This window comes from Mastigoproctus giganteus, chromosome 13, assembly GCF_048544385.1.
Source record: "Mastigoproctus giganteus isolate SK-2022 chromosome 13, ASM4854438v1, whole genome shotgun sequence".
Taxonomy (NCBI): Eukaryota; Metazoa; Arthropoda; class Arachnida; order Uropygi; family Thelyphonidae; genus Mastigoproctus; species Mastigoproctus giganteus.
Genome location: NC_143587.1, coordinates 169145373 through 169166529, shown reverse-complemented (window position 1 = coordinate 169166529; position 21157 = coordinate 169145373). Strand labels below are relative to the sequence as shown.

At 40.7% G+C, this 21157-nt stretch overlaps 1 protein-coding gene across 1 annotated transcript in view; it reads left to right on the top strand.

Annotated features, from left to right (window-relative positions):
* LOC150076598 (uncharacterized) overlaps positions 1-21157 on the top strand; it is a 461481-nt gene that overhangs the window by 348308 nt on the left and 92016 nt on the right. Inside the window, exon 11 of the mRNA XM_090387387.1 lies at positions 11679-11772. Within this exon, the coding sequence (XP_090243513.1) occupies positions 11679-11772 (94 nt within the window). The remainder of the gene's footprint in view (positions 1-11678; positions 11773-21157) is intronic.

Sequence of the window (21157 nt, the reverse complement as noted above, 5' to 3'; positions counted from 1 at the left end):
ACACACCACCTTGTAGCTGTTATAGGCTTCAGTACTTTAACAATTGACAATGCAAGGTATTGTACATAGGTAGCGGTATCTGCAGAGTGATTTATCAACTGTGTGGTACTACACCCAGGTTGGTGGAGAATGAAAGAGACCTGTGGGTAACTGTGCAGTCAGACTTGAAATTCTCTGAGCAGTGCAGGCATGCTGTCAGGACAGCTCATGGGGGTTTTGTCAATGATATACAGAAACTTTGCTAGTAGGGATATAAGGAGGTGATTATCCCTTATTATAAGGCCATGGTTAGTCCGCATCTTGTGAGTACTGTATACAGGTCTGAAGGCTGCACTTTAGGAAGGATGTAAATCTGCTGGAACAGGTGTACAGAAAGGCAACCGAATTGGTGAAGGGAACAAAAGGGTGTGCTTACCTAGAAAGGCTTCAGTTCTGCCAATTGCAGCATCTCACAACTAGGCACCTCTGGAGTGATCTGACTGTGTTTAACGCCTTGAATGGATCGAGTAAGATAAATTTTAATGGTATTCTTCCACTTGCTGAGACTACACACGAGGAGGCATAAATTCAAGTTTGAGGAAGAATGGTTGCGCGATAGACATTTGCCTTTAGCCAGCGGGTGGTTGAATGTAAACGTCTTTTGTTGTGGCAGTGGATGGGTTGAATAAATTCAAGGAAAAAAATAGATAAATTCTTGGAGGGTACGGATGGGTGAACTGTTTTTTTTTTTTTTTTTTTTTTGACTGATGCTATATATGCTTGCTTTTTTTCATCATTTGCCATTAATGCTGCTACTGTTTTATTACTTTCAAGCATTTCAATTTGCTCAACAAAATACTACTTTTCACTTAATCTCCTCGCACCCTACATCCAAAGCAGACACATAGGTGTCTTCTGTGGCTCTGCAAACATTAGCATTAGCATTAATAGAGGCATATGATGCAAGAAAGCAAGCTTATGCAGCATCAGCCAAAAAAAAAAAAAAAAAAAAAAATGGTGCCATTTCACCCCTCTGTTCGTTCCAAATACCTGTCCAGCTCAGCATTAAATTTATTTAGGCTATCAAATTCCATAACAAAGGATGCACGTCTGCTCCATCAATGAACTACCCGCTGGCTAAAGGCAAACTTCTGCACATCTATCCTACATCTGTCTTTCATCAATTTGAATTTATGCCCTCTCAGCCGATTATTCTGAGCAAGAGGAAGAATCCTCTTGCTCATTCGATAGTTGTATGCCGTACTAGATAGCGTTAGTTGAACTTCGTTTGCAGTTAAATTGTACGTTTAAATACATATAACGACTTGGATTACAAACGTAATATAATTAATTATATTTAACATAATTAATAACATAACATAATTAATTATAATTAATTAATAAATTAATAGAATCATGACTCAGACCAGAGCAGCAAAGCAAAAGGCTCAAGCTAATGGAAGCGCTGTGGCTCAGAGCAGAACTGAGGGGTGCAGTTGTCCTCTGACTCACAGCCTTATAAAATGCACTGTTTGCTTGATGTTTGCAGAGCAATCGGGTACAGGACATGATACTGCCAAGGGGGATGTCTTTGTGTGTGCGCGATGCAAGGAGTGTATCGATATCAGGCAACAACTCGGCGTTCTTGTGGGCCTATATGAGAGCTTGAAGGACAGGGTGGATGCCCTCGAAGAAACTAAATTGAGGGGCCCATCAAGCTCTCAGCTGCCCACATCAATGCCAGAGCTTGCACTTGGGCATCGCGTGACACAGAGACAACCCCAAAGGCAGAATGCGCTGGTCCCAAAGGAACTAGTAGTTGTTGGTAACTCTATTGTCAGGGAAACGGGGAACATGCTTTGTAAAAAAGATAGGTGGAACAGGACCAGGGTATGTCTGCCAGGGGCAAAGGTTGATGACGTAGACCAAATATCATCTTTCAAGGGCACAAAAGGTGATATAGTTGTACACGTTGGCACTAATAATATTAAGAGTAGGAGACCGGCAGAATTACTTAACAAGTACAGGTCACTGTTGAACAAAAGCCGAGAATTAGGGTTGAATTTGAAAGTGTCTGCAATTCTGCCCAGACATGATAGGAGGGAGTATATGATGAGAGCCTTGTCGATCAATTCGGCCCTGGAAAGATTGTGCAAGGCTCAAGGGGTAGAATTTTTTTTCAGCCTGGACTGTACTTGTTAACAGGAGAGATTGCTTCTACAGGGATGGGATACACTTAAATAGAAAGGGTGCAAGAATATTTGCTGATGCTATCGAGGCAGTGTTAGGTGGGTCGGAAAACTGCTAGCTTGGGGGGAGACAAAGACCAATAGATTGACAGTAGCCACTGGCAGAGGTGAAAGTGATTCTTGCACTGCTTCTATTAGAATGAGCAGAAGCCTGAAAAACAAGATGCATGGTATTTCAGAGACTGCTGGGAGCCATTGCGGTACAAGTAAACACATGGGTTGTGTTAGGGTAGCTAAGAATAGAAACAGGTGCAGGTAAATTTGCGTGTACACCAATGCTAGGAGTTTAGTAAATAAATTTGATGAATTTGAGGTATTGCTCAAAACATCAAAGGCAGATATTGTTGGGATATCAGAGACGTGGTGTCACACAGATATAAGGGATGCAGAACAGCAATTTGGGGAGTACAACGTCTACAGAAAGGATAGACAGGATAGGAAGGAGGGAGGGGTTATGCTATTAGTTAAGAAACACATAAAAACCAAGGAAGTGAAGCCAATCGACATTGCTGGACAGTGCAGTGTTGAGTCAGTTTGGTGTGACATAAGCATTGGGAGATCAAAATTGAGAGTAGGAGTGTGCTATAGGCCTAATGACTCTGATGAGTATAATAAGGAACTGTACAGGGAAATAGAGTGGGCCAGTAAATCAGAGAGTCTTATAATGGGAGATTTTAATTTCCCAGATATTGACTGGAATTTGGGGGCTGGTTACTCACACACCAGCAGGGCTTTTGTGGATTTATTGGATGATTGTTTTCTACATCAGCATGTTCGGGAGGCAACTAGAGGGAGTAATACTCTTGATTTGATTATCAGCAGTGATTCTTCATGCATTAAGAATCTGCAGATAAATGAACCACTAGGTGGCAGTGATCACAGTGTGCTGAAGTGGGATTTACTGAAAGAGGTAACTACCATTAGGGGTAAAGGGAAGGGTTATTGCTTCCGTAAAGGCGACTACGATGGACTGAGACAGTATTTAAATTCTATACAGTGGGACCAACTGATGATGTTACCAACAGCAAATTCAAAATGGGAAGCATTCAAAGAACTTATCTTGGAAGCTACTAGGCTTTACATACCAACTAAGCAATATTGTTCAAGGTTTAGGCCAAAATGGATGTCAGATGAACTAATGAGGCATATGGCAGAGAAGAAAAATGCATGGGATACATATAAATTAACACATGACACAGAAGCCTATGATAGATACAAGTTGATATGCAACCAAGTTACAAAGGAGGTTAGGCAGGCGAAGGCAGATTACGAGAAATCCTTGGCAAGGGATGCAAAGAAAAACAGCAAAGAGTTCTTTACTTATGTAAACTCTAGAAGGAAGGGGATGAATCAGATTGGTCCACTTGATATTGATGGGTCAACTGTTGATGATCCTGCTCGGGTAGCTAACAAACTAAATGAATATTTTGCATCGACATTCACACATGAGGAGTTATTCAGCGAGGGGAATGCCAGAGGTGTATTCAACTCTAGCAGTAAGCTACAGAATCTTGAAATAACTGGGAGTAAAGTGGAGGAGAAACTGTTGAAGATAAACACAAGAAAGGCACCCAGGGTGGATGGGCTCTATCCAGTTATATTAAAGGAGGCAGCAAAGGAAGTAAGCAAACCCTTAGCCATAATTATGAGAGCTTCCTTGGATTCAGGGGAGGTACCCATAGACTGGAAATGTGCAAATGTGACCCCAATTCATAAAGGAGGATCAAAGGCTGACACAAGTAATTATAGACCTGTGAGCTTAACTTCTGTTCCAGGAAAATTAATGGAGGCACTGGTTAAAGAAGCACTGCAGGATCATTTAGACAAGACTTCAGTTATAGCTCAGACACAGCATGGTTTTGTTAAGGGGAAGTCTTGCCTGACCAATTTGATTGGATACTATGATGCAGTCACAAAAGAACTGGATGCAGGGAATAACTTTGATATTATATACTTGGATCTTAGAAAGGCTTTTGATACTGTTGCACATGGAAGACTGCTACACATATTGGAGCAGTGTGACATTGGAGGCAAATTGCTGCTATGGATAAAGGGGTGGTGGAGGGGGAGAAGACAGAGAGTGGTAATCAATGGACACTGCTCATCGTGGACTAACGTTATTAGTGGAGTCCCTCAGGGCTCAGTGTTGGGTCCATTATTGTTTTCTGTATTTATAAATGATATTGATGATGGTATATCAAGCTTAATGTCCAACTTTGCAGATGTACCAAAGGTTGGCAGGGTTGTCAAGGACACTACTGACACTATGCTGCTGCAACAGGATCTGGAAAGGTTGAGCAGATGGGCTGAGAGGTGGCAAATGAAGTTTAACATTGACAAATGTAAAGTACTACACATGGGAAACAGCAACCCCAGAGCAACGTATCAACTCTGTGGTACTACACTGACAGTGGTAGAGAATGAAAGGGACTTGGGGGTGGTTGTGCAGGCAGATATGAAGTTCTCTGAGCAGTGCAGATGGGCTGCAAGAGTAGCTCATGGAGTATTGTCAATGATATACAGGAATTTTTCCAGCAGGGATAAGGAGGTGATTATTCCATTGTATAAGGCAATGGTCAGGCCACACCTAGAGTACTGTATACAGGTCTGGAGGCCTCATTTCAAGAAGGATGTAGAGCTGCTGGAACGAGTACAGAGAAGGGCAACAAGATTAGTGAATGGAACAAAGGGGTGCTCTTACGAAGAAAGGCTTAAGTTTTGCAAATTACAGTGTCTGGAGACTAGGCACCAGCGAGGTGATCTGATAGAGGTGTATAAAGCCTTGAATGGTTTAAGCATGCTCAATGCTGATGGGATTCTTCCTCTAGCTCAGAAAAATCACCTGAGAGGGCATAAATTCAAATTGAGGAAAGACAGATGTAGGATAGACGTGCAGAAATTTGCCTTTAGCCAGCGGGTGGTTGGTTGGTGGAACAGACTGCCATCCCTTGTGGTGGAGGTTGATAGCCTAAATAAGTTTAAGGCTCAGCTGGACAGGTATTTTGAACGAACAGAGGGGTGAAGTGGAAGTGGGTTTTTTTTTTTTTTTTTTTGGCTGATGCTGCCTAAGCTTGCTTTCTTGCATCAAATGCCTCTACTAATGCTAATGCTGATCCCATCAGCATTGAGCATGCTCAAACCATTCAAGGCTTTATACACCTCAATCAGATCACCTCGCAAGTGTCTAGTCTCCAGACACTGTAATCTGCAAAATTTAAGCCTTTCTTTGTAAGAGAAACCTTTCATTCCATTCACTAATCTTGTTGTCCTTCTCTGTACTCTTTCCAATAGCTCTACATCCTTCTTAAAATGAGGCCTCCAGACCTGAATAGAGTACTCAAGGTGTGGCCTGACCATTGCCTTATACATGTCAGAAGCAATAAAAATAATAAGTCATCAAACTTTAAGAGAACTGTCTCCTGGTAGTGTATTCCATAATGCATTCCACTAGTTCTTTCTTTCATGTTACTTCTATATAAAAATATAATCACTGCCTGCAGCAGTGATTATATACTAGCATTAGCATTAGTAGAGGCATTTGATGCAAGAAAGCAAGCTTATGCAGCATCAGCCAAAAAAAAAAAAAAAAAAAACCCACTTCCACTTCACCCCTCTGTTCGTTCAAAATACCTGTCCAGCTGAGCCTTAAACTTATTTAGGGTATCAACCTCCACCACAAGGGATGGCAGTCTGTTCCACCAACCAACCACCCGCTGGCTAAAGGCAATTTTCCGCACGTCTATCCTACATCTGTCTTTCCTCAATTTGAATTTATGCCCTCTCAGGTGATTTTTCTGAGCTAGAGGAAGAATCCCATCAGCATTGAGCATGCTTAAACCATTCAAGGCTTTATACACCTCTATCAGATCACCTCGCTGGTGCCTAGTCTCCAGACACTGTAATTTGCAAAACTTAAGCCTTTCTTCATAAGAGCACCCCTTTGTTCCATTCACTAATCTTGTTGCCCTTCTCTGTACTCGTTCCAGCAGCTCTACATCCTTCTTGAAATGAGGCCTCCAGACCTGTATACAGTACTCTAGGTGTGGCCTGACCATTGCCTTATACAATGGAATAATCACCTCCTTATCCCTGCTGGAAAAATTCCTGTATATCATTGACAATACTCCATGAGCTACTCTTGCAGCCCATCTGCACTGCTCAGAGAACTTCATATCTGCCTGCACAATCACCCCCAAGTCCCTTTCATTCTCTACCACTGTCAGTGTAGTACCACAGAGTTGATACGTTGCTCTGGGGTTGCTGTTTCTCATGTGTAGTACTTTACATTTGTCAATGTTAAACTTCATTTGCCACCTCTCAGCCCATCTGCTCAACCTTAATACATAGTCATATAGTGATAGTTACGCTGGTTATTTTTTATTTTAATTTAGATAAAGAGTTTTTGTGGATTTTACTTACGATAGGTAAAACCGTTATTTTTGTTCGATTTTTGTAGCCATTGTTTTTGTATATAGGGAATTCAAAGTTTTTGTAGGGAATTCAAATTTTTTAATTGAGGTAGCTAGGTAGCTCTAACGCATAATTATATAGTAATACGCTTCACTGTTTCTATTTCATAGTTTCTATTCAAATACTACTGACATTTAATTTATTGATTTTATTAATTTAAACTACCCTGCCCCAAACTAGAGCAGCAAAGCAACGGGCACAAAGTGGCAGGAGTGCTGTGACTCGGGGGAGAACTGAGGGGGGCGATTCTCCAACGCGTCACAGCCTAAAAAAAATGTGCAACTTGTGAAATGTTTGCCGAACTCTCTGGAACAGAACATGATATTGCCATGGGGGATGTCTTTGTGTGTTCGCGATGTAAGGAGTGAAAGAAATCAGGCGACAACTCAGCGTTGTTATGGGCCTATATGAGAGTTTGAAGGACAGGGTGGATGCCCTCGAAGGAAATAAATTGAGGGGCCCATCAAGCTCTCAGCTGCCCACATCAACGCCAGAGCTTGCACTTGGTCATCACGCAACACAGCGGCAACCCCTAAGGCAGAATGCGCTGGTCCCACAGGAACTAGTAGTTGTTGGTGACTCTATTGTCAGGGAAACGGGGAACATGCTATGTAAAACGGATAGGTGGAACAGGACCAGGGTATGTCTGCCAGGGGCAAAGGTTGATGACATTGTAGAGCGGATATCATCTTTCAAGGGCACAAAAGGTGATATAGTTGTACACGTTGGCACTAATGATATTAAGAGTAGGAGACCGGCAGAATTACTCAACAAGTACAGGTCACTGTTGAAAAAAAGCCGAGAATTAGGGTTGAATTTGAAAGTGTCTGCAATTCTGCCCATTCACGATAGGAGGGAGTATATGATGAGAGCCTTGTCGATCAATTCGGCCCTGGAAAGATTGTGCAAGGCTCAAGGGGTAGAATTTTTTCAGCCTGGACTGTACTTGTTAACAGGAGAGATTGCTTCTACAGGGATGGGATACACTTAAATAGAAAGGGTGCAAGAATATTTGCTGATGCTATCGAGGCAGTGTTAGGTGGGTCGGAAAACTGCTAGCTTGGGGGGATACAAAGACTAATAGTTTAACAGTAACCGCAGGCAGAGGTGAAGGTGATTCTTGCACAACTTCTATTAGAATAAGAAGCGACCTGGAGCGAGGGGTGTTGGGGGTTTCAGGGACGGATGGCAGTCATCCTGGAATAGTTGGGTATATGGGATGTGTTAGGGTAACAAGGAATAGGCATAGGAGCATGTATGCTTGCATGTATATCAATGCTAGAAGTATAGTAAATAAATTTGATGAATTTGAAGTGTTGGTCAAGACATCAAAGGCGGATATTGTTGGGATAGCAGAGACGTGGTGTCACAAAGATATAAGGAATGCAGAACTGGAATTTCGGGAGTACAATGTGTACAGAAAGGATAGACAGGACAGAAAGGGAGGAGGTGTTATGCTGTTAATTAAGAAAAACATAAAATCAAAAGAAGTGCATCCAGTTGATATAGATGGACAGTGCACTGTTGAGTCAGTTTGGTGTGACATAAGCACTGCAAAAGCAAAAATAAGAGTAGGAGTGTGTTATAGGCCTAATGACTCGAATGAGTACAATGAACAATTGTACAGAGAAATAAAGTGGGCCAGTAAATCAGAATGTCTTATAATGGGGTATTTTAACTTCCCAGATATTGACTGGAACTTGTGGGTTGGTCACTCACACACTAGTCAGACTTTTGTGGATTTATTGGATGATTGTTTTCTGCAGCAGCATGTTCGAGAGGCAACCAGAGAAAGTAATACTCTTGATCTGGTTATCAGCAGTGATCATTCGTGTATTAAGAATTTGCAGATAAAGGAACCACTAGGTGGCAGTAATCACAGTGTGCTGCAGTGGGATTTACTCAAAGAGGTAACTACCGTCAGGGGTAAAGGAAAGGGTTTTTGCTTCCGTAAAGGGGAGTACAGTGGTCTCAGACAGTTTTTAAATTCTGTACAGTGGGATCAACTGACGATGTTACAAACAGTAAATTCTAAGTGGGAAGCATTCAAGGAATTAATCGTGGAAGCTACTAGACTATTCATACCGATGAAGAAATATTGTTCAAGGTTTAGGCCTAAATGGTTATCAAATGAACTAATGAGACTCGTGACAGAGAAGAAAAATGCATGGGATGCATATAAATTATCAGGCGACGCAGAAGCCTGTGGCAGATATAAGCTAGTCTGTAATCAGGTCACAAAGGAGGTTCGGCAGGCAAAGGCGGATTACGAGAAATCTTTGGCAAAAGATGCTAAGAAAAACAGCAAGGATTTCTTTACTTATATAAACTCTAAAAGGAAGGGGATGAATCTGATTGGTCCACTTGACATTGATGGTTCGACTGTTGATGATCCTGCTCAGATAGCAAACAAACTGAATGAGTATTTTGCATCTACATTCACACGTGAGGAATTATTACAGTTTGAAAATGGAAGAAGGTTATCAAATTGTAGCAGTGTGCTTAATGATTTTGTAATAACTGAGAGCAAAGTGGAGGAGAAATTGTTGAAGTTAAACATAAGAAAGGCACCTGGGGTGGATGGGATCTATCCAGTTATATTAAAGGAGGCGGCAAAGCAACTAAGCAAACCCTTAGCCATAATTATGAGAGCATCCTTGGATTCAGGGGAGGTTCTCACGGACTGGAGATGTGCAAATGTATCCCCATTCACAAAGGAGGTTCGAAGGGTGACACGAGTAATTACAGACCAGTTAGTTTAACTTCTGTTCCGGGTAAAATAATGGAGTCACTGGTTAAAGATGCATTGCAGGATCATCTAGACAAGACTGCAGCAATAATTCAGACACAGCATGGGTTTGTTAAGGGAAAGTCTTGTCTGACAAATTTGATTGGTTATTATGATGTGGTCACAAAGGAACTGGATGCAAAAAATAATTTTGATATCATATACTTGGATTTCAGGAAAGCTTTTGACACTGTTGCGCATGGAAGACTACTGTACAAATTGGAGCAGAATGGTATTAAGGGTAAGTTGCTACAATGGATAAAAGGATGGTTAAGTGGGAGAAGACAGAGGGTGGTAATCAATGGGTGCTGCTCTTCTTGGACTAATGTTATTAGTGGAGTCCCACAGGGTTCGTTGTTAGGTCCACTGTTGTTTTGTATATTTATCAATGATATTGATGAAGGTATATCAGGCTTAATGTCGAAGTTTGCAGATGACACGAAGGTTGGCAGGGTTGTTAATGACAGTCATGGCAGTGTGCTACTGCAACAGGATCTAGATAATTTGGGCAGATGGGCTAAGAAGTGGCAACTGAAGTTTAACCTTGACAAATGCAAAGTACTGCATATGGGTAGAAGTAACCCCAGAGAAACGTACCAACTGTGTGGTACTACACTTAAGGTGGTAGAAAATGAAAAAGACCTGGGAATAATTGTACAGTCAGATATGAAGTTTTCTGAGCAATGCAGACAGGCTGCTAGGGCAGGTCATGGGGTTTTGTCAATGATATATAGGAATTTTGCTAGCAGGGAAAAGGAGGTGATTGTCCCTCTGTATAAGGCAATGGTCAGGCCACACCTTGAGTACTGCGTACAGGTCTGGAGGCCTCATTTTAGGAAGGATGTAGATTTGCTTGAGCGTGTACAGAGAAGAGCAACACGATTGGTGAGGGGAATGAAGGGATCCTCTTACCAAGAGAGGCTTAAGTTCTGCAAATTGCAGTGGCTGGAGACTAGGCACCTGCGCGGTGATCTGATTGAGGTCTATAAGGCCTTGAATGGGTTGAGCACGCTGAATTCTGATGGGATCCTCCCACTTGTTCAGAATACGAACCTACGGGGACATAAGTTCAAATTAAGAAAGGATAGATGTAGAATAGATGTGCGGAAATTTGCCTTTAGCCAGCGGGTGGTTAATTGCTGGAACAAACTTCCATCTGTCGTTGTGGAAGTTGATAGGTTAAATAAATTTAAGGAGGAACTGGACAGGCATTTGGAGGGTATGGTGTGATTTTTTTTTTTTTTTTTTTTTTTTTTTTGGCTGATGCTGCATAAGCTCCTACACTTGCTTTCTTGCATCAAGTGCCACTACTACTACTACTACCTTTCCAGATCCTGTTGCAGCAGCATAGTGTCAGTAGTGCCCTTGACAACCCTGCCAACCTTTGTATCATCTGCAAACTTGGACATTAAGCTTGATATACCATCATCAATATCATTTATAAATACAGAAAACAATAATGGACCCAACACTGAGCCCTGAGGGACTCCACTAATAACATTAGTCCACGATGAGCAGTGTCCATTGATTACCACTCTCTGTCTTCTCCCCCTCAACCACCCCTTTATCCATAGCAGAAATTTGCCTCCAATGTCACACTGCTCCAATTTGTGTAGCAGTCTTCCATGTGCAACAGTATCAAAAGCCTTTCTAAGATCCAAGTATATAATATCAAAGTTATTCCCTGCATCCAGTTCTTTTGTGACTGCATCATAGTATCCAATCAAGTTGGTCAGGCAAGACTTCCCCTTAACAAAACCATGCTGTGTCTGAGCTATAACTGAAGTCTTGTCTAAATGATCCTGCAGTGCTTCCTTAACCAGTGCCTCCATTAATTTTCCTGGAACAGAAGTTAAGCTCACAGGTCTATAATTACTTGTGTCAGCCTTTGATCCTCCTTTGTGAATTGGGGTCACATTTGCACATTTCCAGTCTATGGGTACCTCCCCTGAGTCCAAGGAAGCTCTCATAATTATGGCTAAGGGTTTGCTTACTTATTGAAGTAACTTACTAGTTACTTCAATATAAAAATATAATCACTGCATTCATGTTTAGTTAAATTATGACTAAATTACCATACAATGTAGTGTGATTTTTCATCACGATAGCATTTCTTCTTCAAAAACTAGGCTCAAATAACCAGGAAAATAATCTGTATAAATGCACTTCTTTTTTTGTCTTTTGAATACAAGGGTTTAGGATAGAACGAGGAGTTACAATGTTACAGCATGGTGGTCAGAGAATTATTCAACACTTGAAGCATTTTCTTTCTGGATATCACATTAGGTAAGACAACAGCAAGCAAATATAAATTACATCTTTGTTCTTGAAATTATCATTATTCATTGAAAACTATGCAATATTAATACAGGTCAATTTTTATTTCTTACTTTTGGTTTCGTTAACTGATTTAAACCGTTGATTTTTTAAATTATTTTATTGTAGACGTTATTATATTGGTGTGAAAATTTGGGATTAATGGTAGCAGCCGCTCTTAAAGACCTAAATTCTCTGATTATTTTATATATATATATATATATAGTTTTTTTTTTTTTTTTTTTTTTTTTTTTAGTTACCTTTGGAATTGATATCAAAATAGATTTCTATCGAGTTTGTAATTTTTTTTTTTTTTAAATAAAAACCCCAAACCTCTAGCTATAGTACACTCTGTACTAAAGAGGTTTCGGGTATGTCTACCAAAGGTTGATGTTGTAGAGTGGATATCATCTTTTAAGGGCACAAAAGGTGATATTGTTGTACACGTTGGCACTAATGATATTAAAGTAGGAGACCGGCAGAATTATTTAACAAGTACAGGTCACGGTTCAAAAAAAGCCATGAATTAGAGTTCAATTTGAAAGTGTCTGCAATTCTGCCCAGACACAATAGGAGAGAGTATATGATGAGAGCCTTGTCGATCAATTCAGCCCTGGAAAGATTGTGCAAGGCTGAATTTTTTTCAGCCTGCTCTGTATTTGTTAACAGGAGAGACTGCTTCTACGGGGATGGGATACACTTACATAGAAAGGGTGCAAGAATATTTGCTGATGCTATCGAGGCAGTGTTAGGTGGGTAGGAAAACTGCTAGCTTGGGGGGGGGGGGATACAAGGACTAATAGATTGCCAGTAGCCACTTGCAGAGGTGAAAGTGATTCTTGCACTACTTCTATTGGAATGAGCAGCCTGGAAAACAAGATGAATGGTATTTCAGAGACTGCTGGGAGTCATTATGGTACAAGTAAACACATGGGTTGTGTTAGGGTAACCAAGAATAGGAATAGGTGCATGTATACTTGCATGTACACCAATGCTAGGAGTTTGGTAAATAAATTTGATGAATTTGAAGTATTGCTCAGAACATCAAAGCAGATATTGTTGGGATATCAGAGACGTCGTGTCACACAGATATAAGGAATGCAGAACTGGAATTTGGGGAGCACAATTTGTACAGGAAGGACAGACAGGATAGGAAGGGAGGAGGGGTTATGCTATTAGATAAGAAACACATAAAATCCAAGGAAGTGAAGCTAATCGACATCACTGGACAGTGCAGTGTCGAGTCAGTTTGGTGTGACATAAGCATCGGGAGATCAAAATTGAGAGCAGGAGTGTATTATAGGCCTAATGACTCTGGTGAGTATAATAACAAACTGTATAGGGAAATAGAGTGGGCCAGTAAATCAGAGTCTTATAATGGGGGATTTTAATTTCCCAGATATTGACTAGAATTTGTGGGTTGGTCATTCACACACTAGCAAGGCTTTTGTGGATTTATTGGATGATTGTTTTCTACATCAGCATGTTTGGGAGGCAACTAGAAGAAGCAATACTCTGATCTGTTTATCAGTAGTGATTCTTCATGCATTAGGAATCTGCAGGTAAAGGAACCACTGGTGGCAGTGATCACAGTGTGCTGAAGTGGAATTTACTCAAAGAGGTAAATACCATCAGGGGTAAAGGGAAGTGTTTTTGCTTTCATAAAGGCAACTACAGTGGTCTGAGACAGTATTTAAATTCTATATGGTGGGACCAACTGATGATGTTACCAACAGCAAATTCAAAATTGAAAGCTACTAGGCTTTCCATACCAACTCAGAAATATTGTTCAAGGAATAGGTCTAAATGGAGGTCGGATGAATTAATGAGACTCATTAGCATTACCAATGACCCATGATGCAAGAAAGCAAGCTTATATAGCATCAGCCAAAAAAAAAAAAAAAACCCTTATATCACCCATCCACTTGCTAAAAATGTTTGTTAATTTCTGCCTTGAATCTGTTTAAACTATCACTTCTAAAATGACAGATGGAAGTTAGTTCCAACGATCAACCACCCACTGGCCAAAGGCAAACTTCCAACGATCAACCACCCACTGGCCAAGAGGAAGAATCCCATCAGCACTGAGCATGCTCAAACCATTCAAGGCTTTATACACCTCAATCAGATCACCTCGCAGGTGCCTAGTCTCCAGAAACTGTAATTTGCAAACTTAACCCTTTTTTCATAAGAGCAACCCTTTGTTCCATTCACTAATCTTGTTGCCCTTCTCTGTACTCATTCCACCAGCTCTACATCCTTCTTAAAATGAGGCCTCCAGACCTGTATACAGTACTCAAAGTGTGGCCTGACCATTGCTGTATACAAGGGTATAATCATCTCCTTATCCCTGCTTGAAAAATTCCCATATATCATTGAAGACACCATGAGCTGCTCTTGCAGACCTTCTGCACTGCTCAGAAAACTTCATACCTGCCTGCACAATTACCTCCAGGTCCTTCTTATTCTCTACCACTGTCAGTGTGGTACCAGAGTTGATATGTTACTCTGCGATTACGACTTCCCATATGTAGTACTTTACATTTGTCAATGTTAAACTTCATTTTCCACTTCTCTGTTCAACTTTTCTAGATTCTGTTGCAGCAGTGTACTGTCATTAGTGTCATTAACAACCCTTCCAACCTTCATATGTAATTTTGAACAAACTTGGACATTAAGCCTGATATACCATAATCAGTATCATTTATAAATATAGAAAACAACAATGGACCCAACACTGAACCCTGAGGGACTCCACTAATAACATCAGTCCACGAAGAGCAGTGTTCATTGATAACCACTCTGTTTTCTCCCACTGAACCATCCCTTTATCCATAGCAGCAATTTGCTTCCAATGCCACACTACTCCAATTTGTGCAGCAGTCTTCCATGTGCAACAATATCAAAGCCTTTTCTAAGATCCAAATGTATGATATCAAAGTTATTCTTTGCATCCAGTTCCTTTGTGACTACATCATAGTATCCAATCAAATTAGTCAGACAAGTTTTCCCCTTAACAAACCCATGCTGTGTCCGAGCTATAACTGAAGTCTTTTCTAGATAATCCTGCAATGCTTCTTTAACCAGTGCCTCCATTAATTTCCCTGGAATGGAAGTTAAACTAACAGGTCTGTAATTACCCAGGTCTCACTTTGATCCTTTTTTGTGGATTGGGGTCACATTTGCACATCTCCAGTCCATGGGTACATGTTATGAGTCCAGGGAAGCTCTCATAATTATGGATAAGGATTTGCTTACTTCCTTTGGTGCCTCCTTTAATATAACTGGATAGATCCCATCCACCCCAGGTGCCTTTTTTATGTTTATCTTCAACAATTTCTCCATTTTACTCTCAGTTATTACAAAATCATCTAGCTCACTGCCAGAGTTTAACTCACCTCTGGCATTTCCCTCCCTGAATAACTCCTCATGGGTGAATGTAGATGCAAAATACTCATTTAGTTTGTTAGCTACTTGAGCAGGATCATCAACATTTGAACCATCGATATCAAGTGGATCAAGAAGGAAAGGGATGAATCTGATTCATCCCCTTCCTTCTAGACTTTACATAAATAAAGAACTCTTTGCTGTTTATCTTTGCATCCTTTGTCAAGGATTTCTCACAATCTGCCTTTACCTGCCTAACCTCCTTTTTAACTTGGTTACAGACCATCTTATATCTATCATAGGCTTCTGTGTCACATATTAATTTATATGTATCCCATGGATTTTTCTTCTCTGTCACATGTCTAATTAGTTCATCTGACATCCATATAGGCTTAAATCGTGAACAATATGTCTTAGTTGGTATGAAAAGCCTAGTAGCTTCGAGGATTATTTCTTTGAATGCTTCCCATTATGAATTTGCTGTTGGTAACATCATCAGTTGGTTCCACTGTACAGAATTTAAATACTGTCTCAGACCACCGTACTTGCTTTACAAAAGCAAAAACCCTTACCCTTGATGGTAGTTACCTCTTTGAGTAAAATCTCACTTCATCACACTGTGATCACTGCCACGTAGTGGTACCTTTATCTGCAGATTCTTAATGCATGAAGAATCACTACTAGCAATCAGATCAAGAGTATTACTCCCTCTAGTTGCCTCCCGAACATGCTGCTGTAGAAAACAATCATCCAATAAATCCACAAATGCCTTGCTAGTGTGTGAGTGATCAACCCACAAATACCAGTCAATATCCAGGAAATTAAAATCCCCCATTATAAGACACTCTAATTTATTGGCCCACTCTATTTCTCTGCACAATGCTCATTATACTCATCAGATTCATTAGCCCTGTAACACACGCCTACTCATTTTTCATTTCCCAGTGCTTATGTCGCATCAAGCAGACTCAAATTTGCATTGTCCACCAACATCAATTGGATGTACTTCCTTAGATTTTATGTGTTTCTTAACTAACAGCATAACCCCTCCTCTCTTCCTGTCCTGTCTATCCTTTCTGTACACATTGTACTCCCCAAATTCCAGTTCTGTACTGCTTATGTATGTGTGACACCATGTTTCTGATATCGAAACAATATTTGCCTTTGATGTCACGAGGTATTATTTACTTTCCAAATCACGCTATCTAAATGCAAAATAAACCACTGAGCTTGACTAGGTCTATAAGCTACTTATAGAAAATAATTTAATCAACAATTAAGTCAGTAATGTGGCTAAGTATAATTAAAAACTTAGCGTTCACGGGAGCTGTAAAGCCTATTCCAAACGTGGTTTTGATACCCTTCCCGATACTGAGTAATAACCTACAAAATCTCTATCTAAATTCAATTTAAACTAAAGTATTGTTACTAGGAAGATAAAACAACTCTAAAAAATAAATTAATGAAGATCTAATTTAAGCCAATAAAAAAGCAAAAACGTCTCTATTTGCTGGAGCCGTAAAAATTTTGCCTGTTCACGTGTACGCTCGTACCAACTCTCCACATGGTAGAGAAGAAAAACGAGATTATGCAGATTATGCAGGAGATTAAGCAGGCAAAGGCAGATTATGAGAAGAAGCCAGGTGGGCAGGAGCAGCAGTACGTAGCGCACGCTTCTTGATTAGACCGGGGTTCGAGCCCGTGCCCACCAAATATGAGAAGTGGGCAGGAGCAGCAGTGCGTAGCACACGTTTCTTGATTAGACCGGGGTTCAAGCCCGTGCCCACCAAATACGGAGGATGCGGAAAGGTCAGGGAATTAGCATTAGTAGAGGCATCCTATGCAAGAAAGCAAGCTTATGCAGCATCAGCCAAAAAAAAAAAAATAAATAAATAAGTAAAAAATAACCACTTCCACTTCACCCCCTCTGTTCGTTCGAAATACCTGTCCAGCTGAGCCTTAAACTTATTTAGGCTATCAACTTCCATGACAAGGAATGGAAGTTTATTCCACCCACCAACCAACCACCCGCTGGCTAAAGGCAAATTTCCTCACGTCTATCCTACATCTGCCTTTTCTCAATTTGAATTTATGCCCTCTCAGGTGATTATTCTGAGCAAGAGGAAGAATCCCATCAGCATTGAGCATTCTCAAACCATTCAAGGCTTTATACACCTCTATCAGATCACCTCGCCGGTGCCTAGTCTCCAGACACTGTAATTTGCAAAACTTAAGCCTTTCTTTATAAGAGCACCCCTTTGTTCCATTCACTAATCTTGTTGCCCTTCTCTGTACTCGTTCCAGCATCTCTACATCCTTCTTGAAATGAGGCCACCAGACCTGTATACAGTACTCTAGGTGTGGTCTGACCATTGCCTTACATCTGCCTTTTCTCAATTTGAATTTATGCCCTCTCAGGTGATTATTCTGAGCAAGAGGAAGAATCCCATTAGCATTGAGCATTCTCAAACCATTCAAGGCTTTATACACCTCTATCAGATCACCTCGCCGCTGCCTAGTCTCCAGACACTGTAATTTGCAAAACTTAAGCCTTTCTTTATAAGAGCACCCCTTTGTTCCATTCACTAATCTTGTTGCCCTTCTCTGTACTCGTTCCAGCATCTCTACATCCTTCTTGAAATGAGGCCACCAGACCTGTATACAGTACTCTAGGTGTGGTCTGACCATTGCCTTATACAAGGGAATAATCACCTCCTTATCCCTGCTAGAAAAATTCCTATATATCATCGACAATACACCATGAGCTACTCTTGCAGCGCATCTGCACTGCTCAGAAAACTTCATATCTGTCTGCACAACCACCCCCAGGTCCCTTTCATTCTCTACCACTGTCAGTGTAGTACCACAGAGTTGATACGTTCCTCTGGGGTTGCTGTTTCCCATATGTAGTACTTTACATTTGTCAATGTTAAACTTCATTTGCCACCTCTCAGCCCATCTGCTCAACCTTTCCAGATCCTGTTGCAGTAGCATAGTGTCAGTAGTGTCCTTGACAACCCTGCCAACCTTCGTATTGTCGGGAAACGTGGACATTAAGCTTGATATACCATCATCAATATCATTTATAAATACAGAAAATAATAATGGACCCAATACTGAACCCTGAAGGACTCCAGTAATAACATTAGTCCACGATGAGCAGTGTCCATTGATTACCACTTTCTGTCTTCTCCCCCTCAACCACCCCTTTATCGACAGCAGCAATTTGCCTCCAATGCCACACTGCTCCAATTTGTGCAGCAGTCTTCCATGTGCAACAGTATCAAAAGCCTTTCTAAGATCCAAGTATATAATATCAAAGTTATTCCCTGCATCCAGTTCTTTTGTGACTGCATCATAGTATCCAATCAAATTGGTCAGGCAAGACTTCCCCTTAACAAAACCATGCTGTGTCTGAGCTATGACTGAAGTCTTGTCTAGATGATCCTGCAGTGCTTCTTTAACCAGTGCCTCCATTAATTTTCCAGGAACAGAAGTTAAACTAACAGGTCTATAATTATTTGTGTCGCCCTTTGATCATCCTTTGTGAATTGGGGTTACATTTGCACATCTCCAGTCCATGGGTACTTCCCCTGAGTCCAAGGAAGCTCTCATAATTATGGCTAAGGTTTGCTTACTTCCTTTGCTGCTTCCTTTAATATAACTGGATAGATCCCATCCACCCCAGGTGCCTTTCTTGTATTTATCTTCAACAATTTCTCCTCCACTTTACTCTCAGTTATTACAAGATTCTCTAGCTTACTGCCAGAGTTGAATACACCTCTGGCATTCCCCTCGCTGAATAACTCCTCATGTGTGAATGTCGATGCAAAATATTCATTCAGTTTGTTAGCTACCTGACCAGGGTCATCAACAGTTGACCCATCGATATCAAGTGGACCAATCTGATTCATCCCCTTCCTTCTAGAGTTTACATAAGTAAAGAACTCTTTACTGTTTTTCTTTGCATCCCTTGCCAAGGATTTCTTGTAATCTGCCTTCGCCTGCCTAACCTCCTTTGTAACTTGGTTACAGATCAACTTGTATCTATCATAGGCTTCTGTGTCACGTGTTAATGACCACCATATATCCCCGGAGCAATATGGCCTTAGTTGCTAATGCTCCTAAAAACCAAATAACGAATAACAACAAAGATTATGAGAAATCTTTGGCAAATAATGCAAAGAAAAACAGCAAAGAGTTCTTTACCTATATAAACTCTAGAAGGAAAGGGATGAATCAGATTGGTCCACTGGATATTGATGGTTCAACTGTTGATGACCTTGCTCAGGCGGCTAACAAACTAAATGAGTATTTTGCGTCGACCTTCACACATGAGGAGCTATTCAGCGAGGGGAATGCCAGAGGTGTATTCAACTCTGGCAGTAAACTAGATAATCTTGTAATAACTGAGAGTAAAGTGGAGGAGAAATTGAAGTTAACTTCATTGATATTTATTTAATTTTATAATGGTAGTTACGAGATCTGCCTTAAGGACGTCACAGGGTATCGTGACTCACACAGAAATAGTTGATGGCGATTTACGGGTGAGTAATGATTTAATCCATTGTGGAACCTGTGGAATGTTTTCCAAGTTCGACCTGGTGACTAATCCTACCTCACCTGGGGATTCTTTTCTTTGTGATCGATGTGAGCAGTGCACCGATCTTAAATTACAATTTGGTGTACTGATGGAACAATTGGACACCTGAAAAAATGGATATCTGCCCTCGAGAATAATGCATCTGGGAACTCGTTGGGGACTCAAAACCCCAGCAATCTACCAAGTGATGCACACACAATTCGAGCCTCAAAACAGAAAAACCAAGTGCAAACTACTCTGGTTAAAAAGGACATTGTTTTATTAGGAGACTGCATTGTCAGGAAAACGGGGAATATTTTTTGTAATAAGAATAAGTGGAGCAGAACCAGGGTATGTCTGCCAGGAGCAACTATTGATGATGTCACCAACAGATTGTCAGATTTTATAGGGGGTAAAGAGAATATTATTATTCATGTGGGGACTAATGATATTAAACCTACACGATCTGACGATTTTTTGGAAAAATACAGGACCATGCTGAGGAAATGTCGCGAGCTAGGCCATAATGTCTATGTGTCTGCAATTCTGCCCAGACTCGATGGGAGGGATTATATGTTAAGAGCCTTGTGGATTAACTCAAGACTTGAAGGAATCTGCAAGGCTTTAGGGGGGAAATTTCTATCAGCATGGCCCACACTTGTAGGTAGAACGAATTTGTTTGGTGAGATGGGATACACTTAAAAAAAAGGTGGTGCAAAAGATTTTGCCAGTATTATTGAGGATACCTTAAAGGTTCAGGGAAACTGGTAGTTAGGGGGGGATGTGGGTAATACTGACACGCGTTTATCTGATAATATTGGTCAAAGTAACTCTTGCACGCACATACTTTAAGAGTTCTTATCTGTTACCCGAACTGGACGTATTATCTAAATGTTCTGGGGGCAGAAACGTTTCACGTGAGTGGGTAGCTAATATCAGGGAAGAGAGCCTAAAAAACTTCAAGGGTTGTGTTAGGGTTGTTAAATATACAAGAACAGTAAATCTTAATTGTTTATACACTAACATTAGAAGTGTCGTCAATAAAATGAGTGAATTCGAACTGCTGGTTAAAACAAGTAACGCAGACATAATAGGGCTTACAGAGACGTGGTGCCACCCGGAAATTGGGGATGATGAGTTTAAGTATGGCTTGTATAATGTATTTAGGAAGGATAGGGTAGATAGAAGGGGTGGTGGGGTAATGCTTCTTATCAGAAGCAGCCTGAGTGCGACGATAGCTTTCCCGGATTCAGACATTTCACATGCTGGTATAGAGTCTGTATGGTGTGAGATAGTTGGAAACAAAGGTATAATGCGAGTAGGAGTAATCTACAGACCAGGTGATTGTGAAGATTATGACAAAAGCCTCTACATGCAAATGGAATG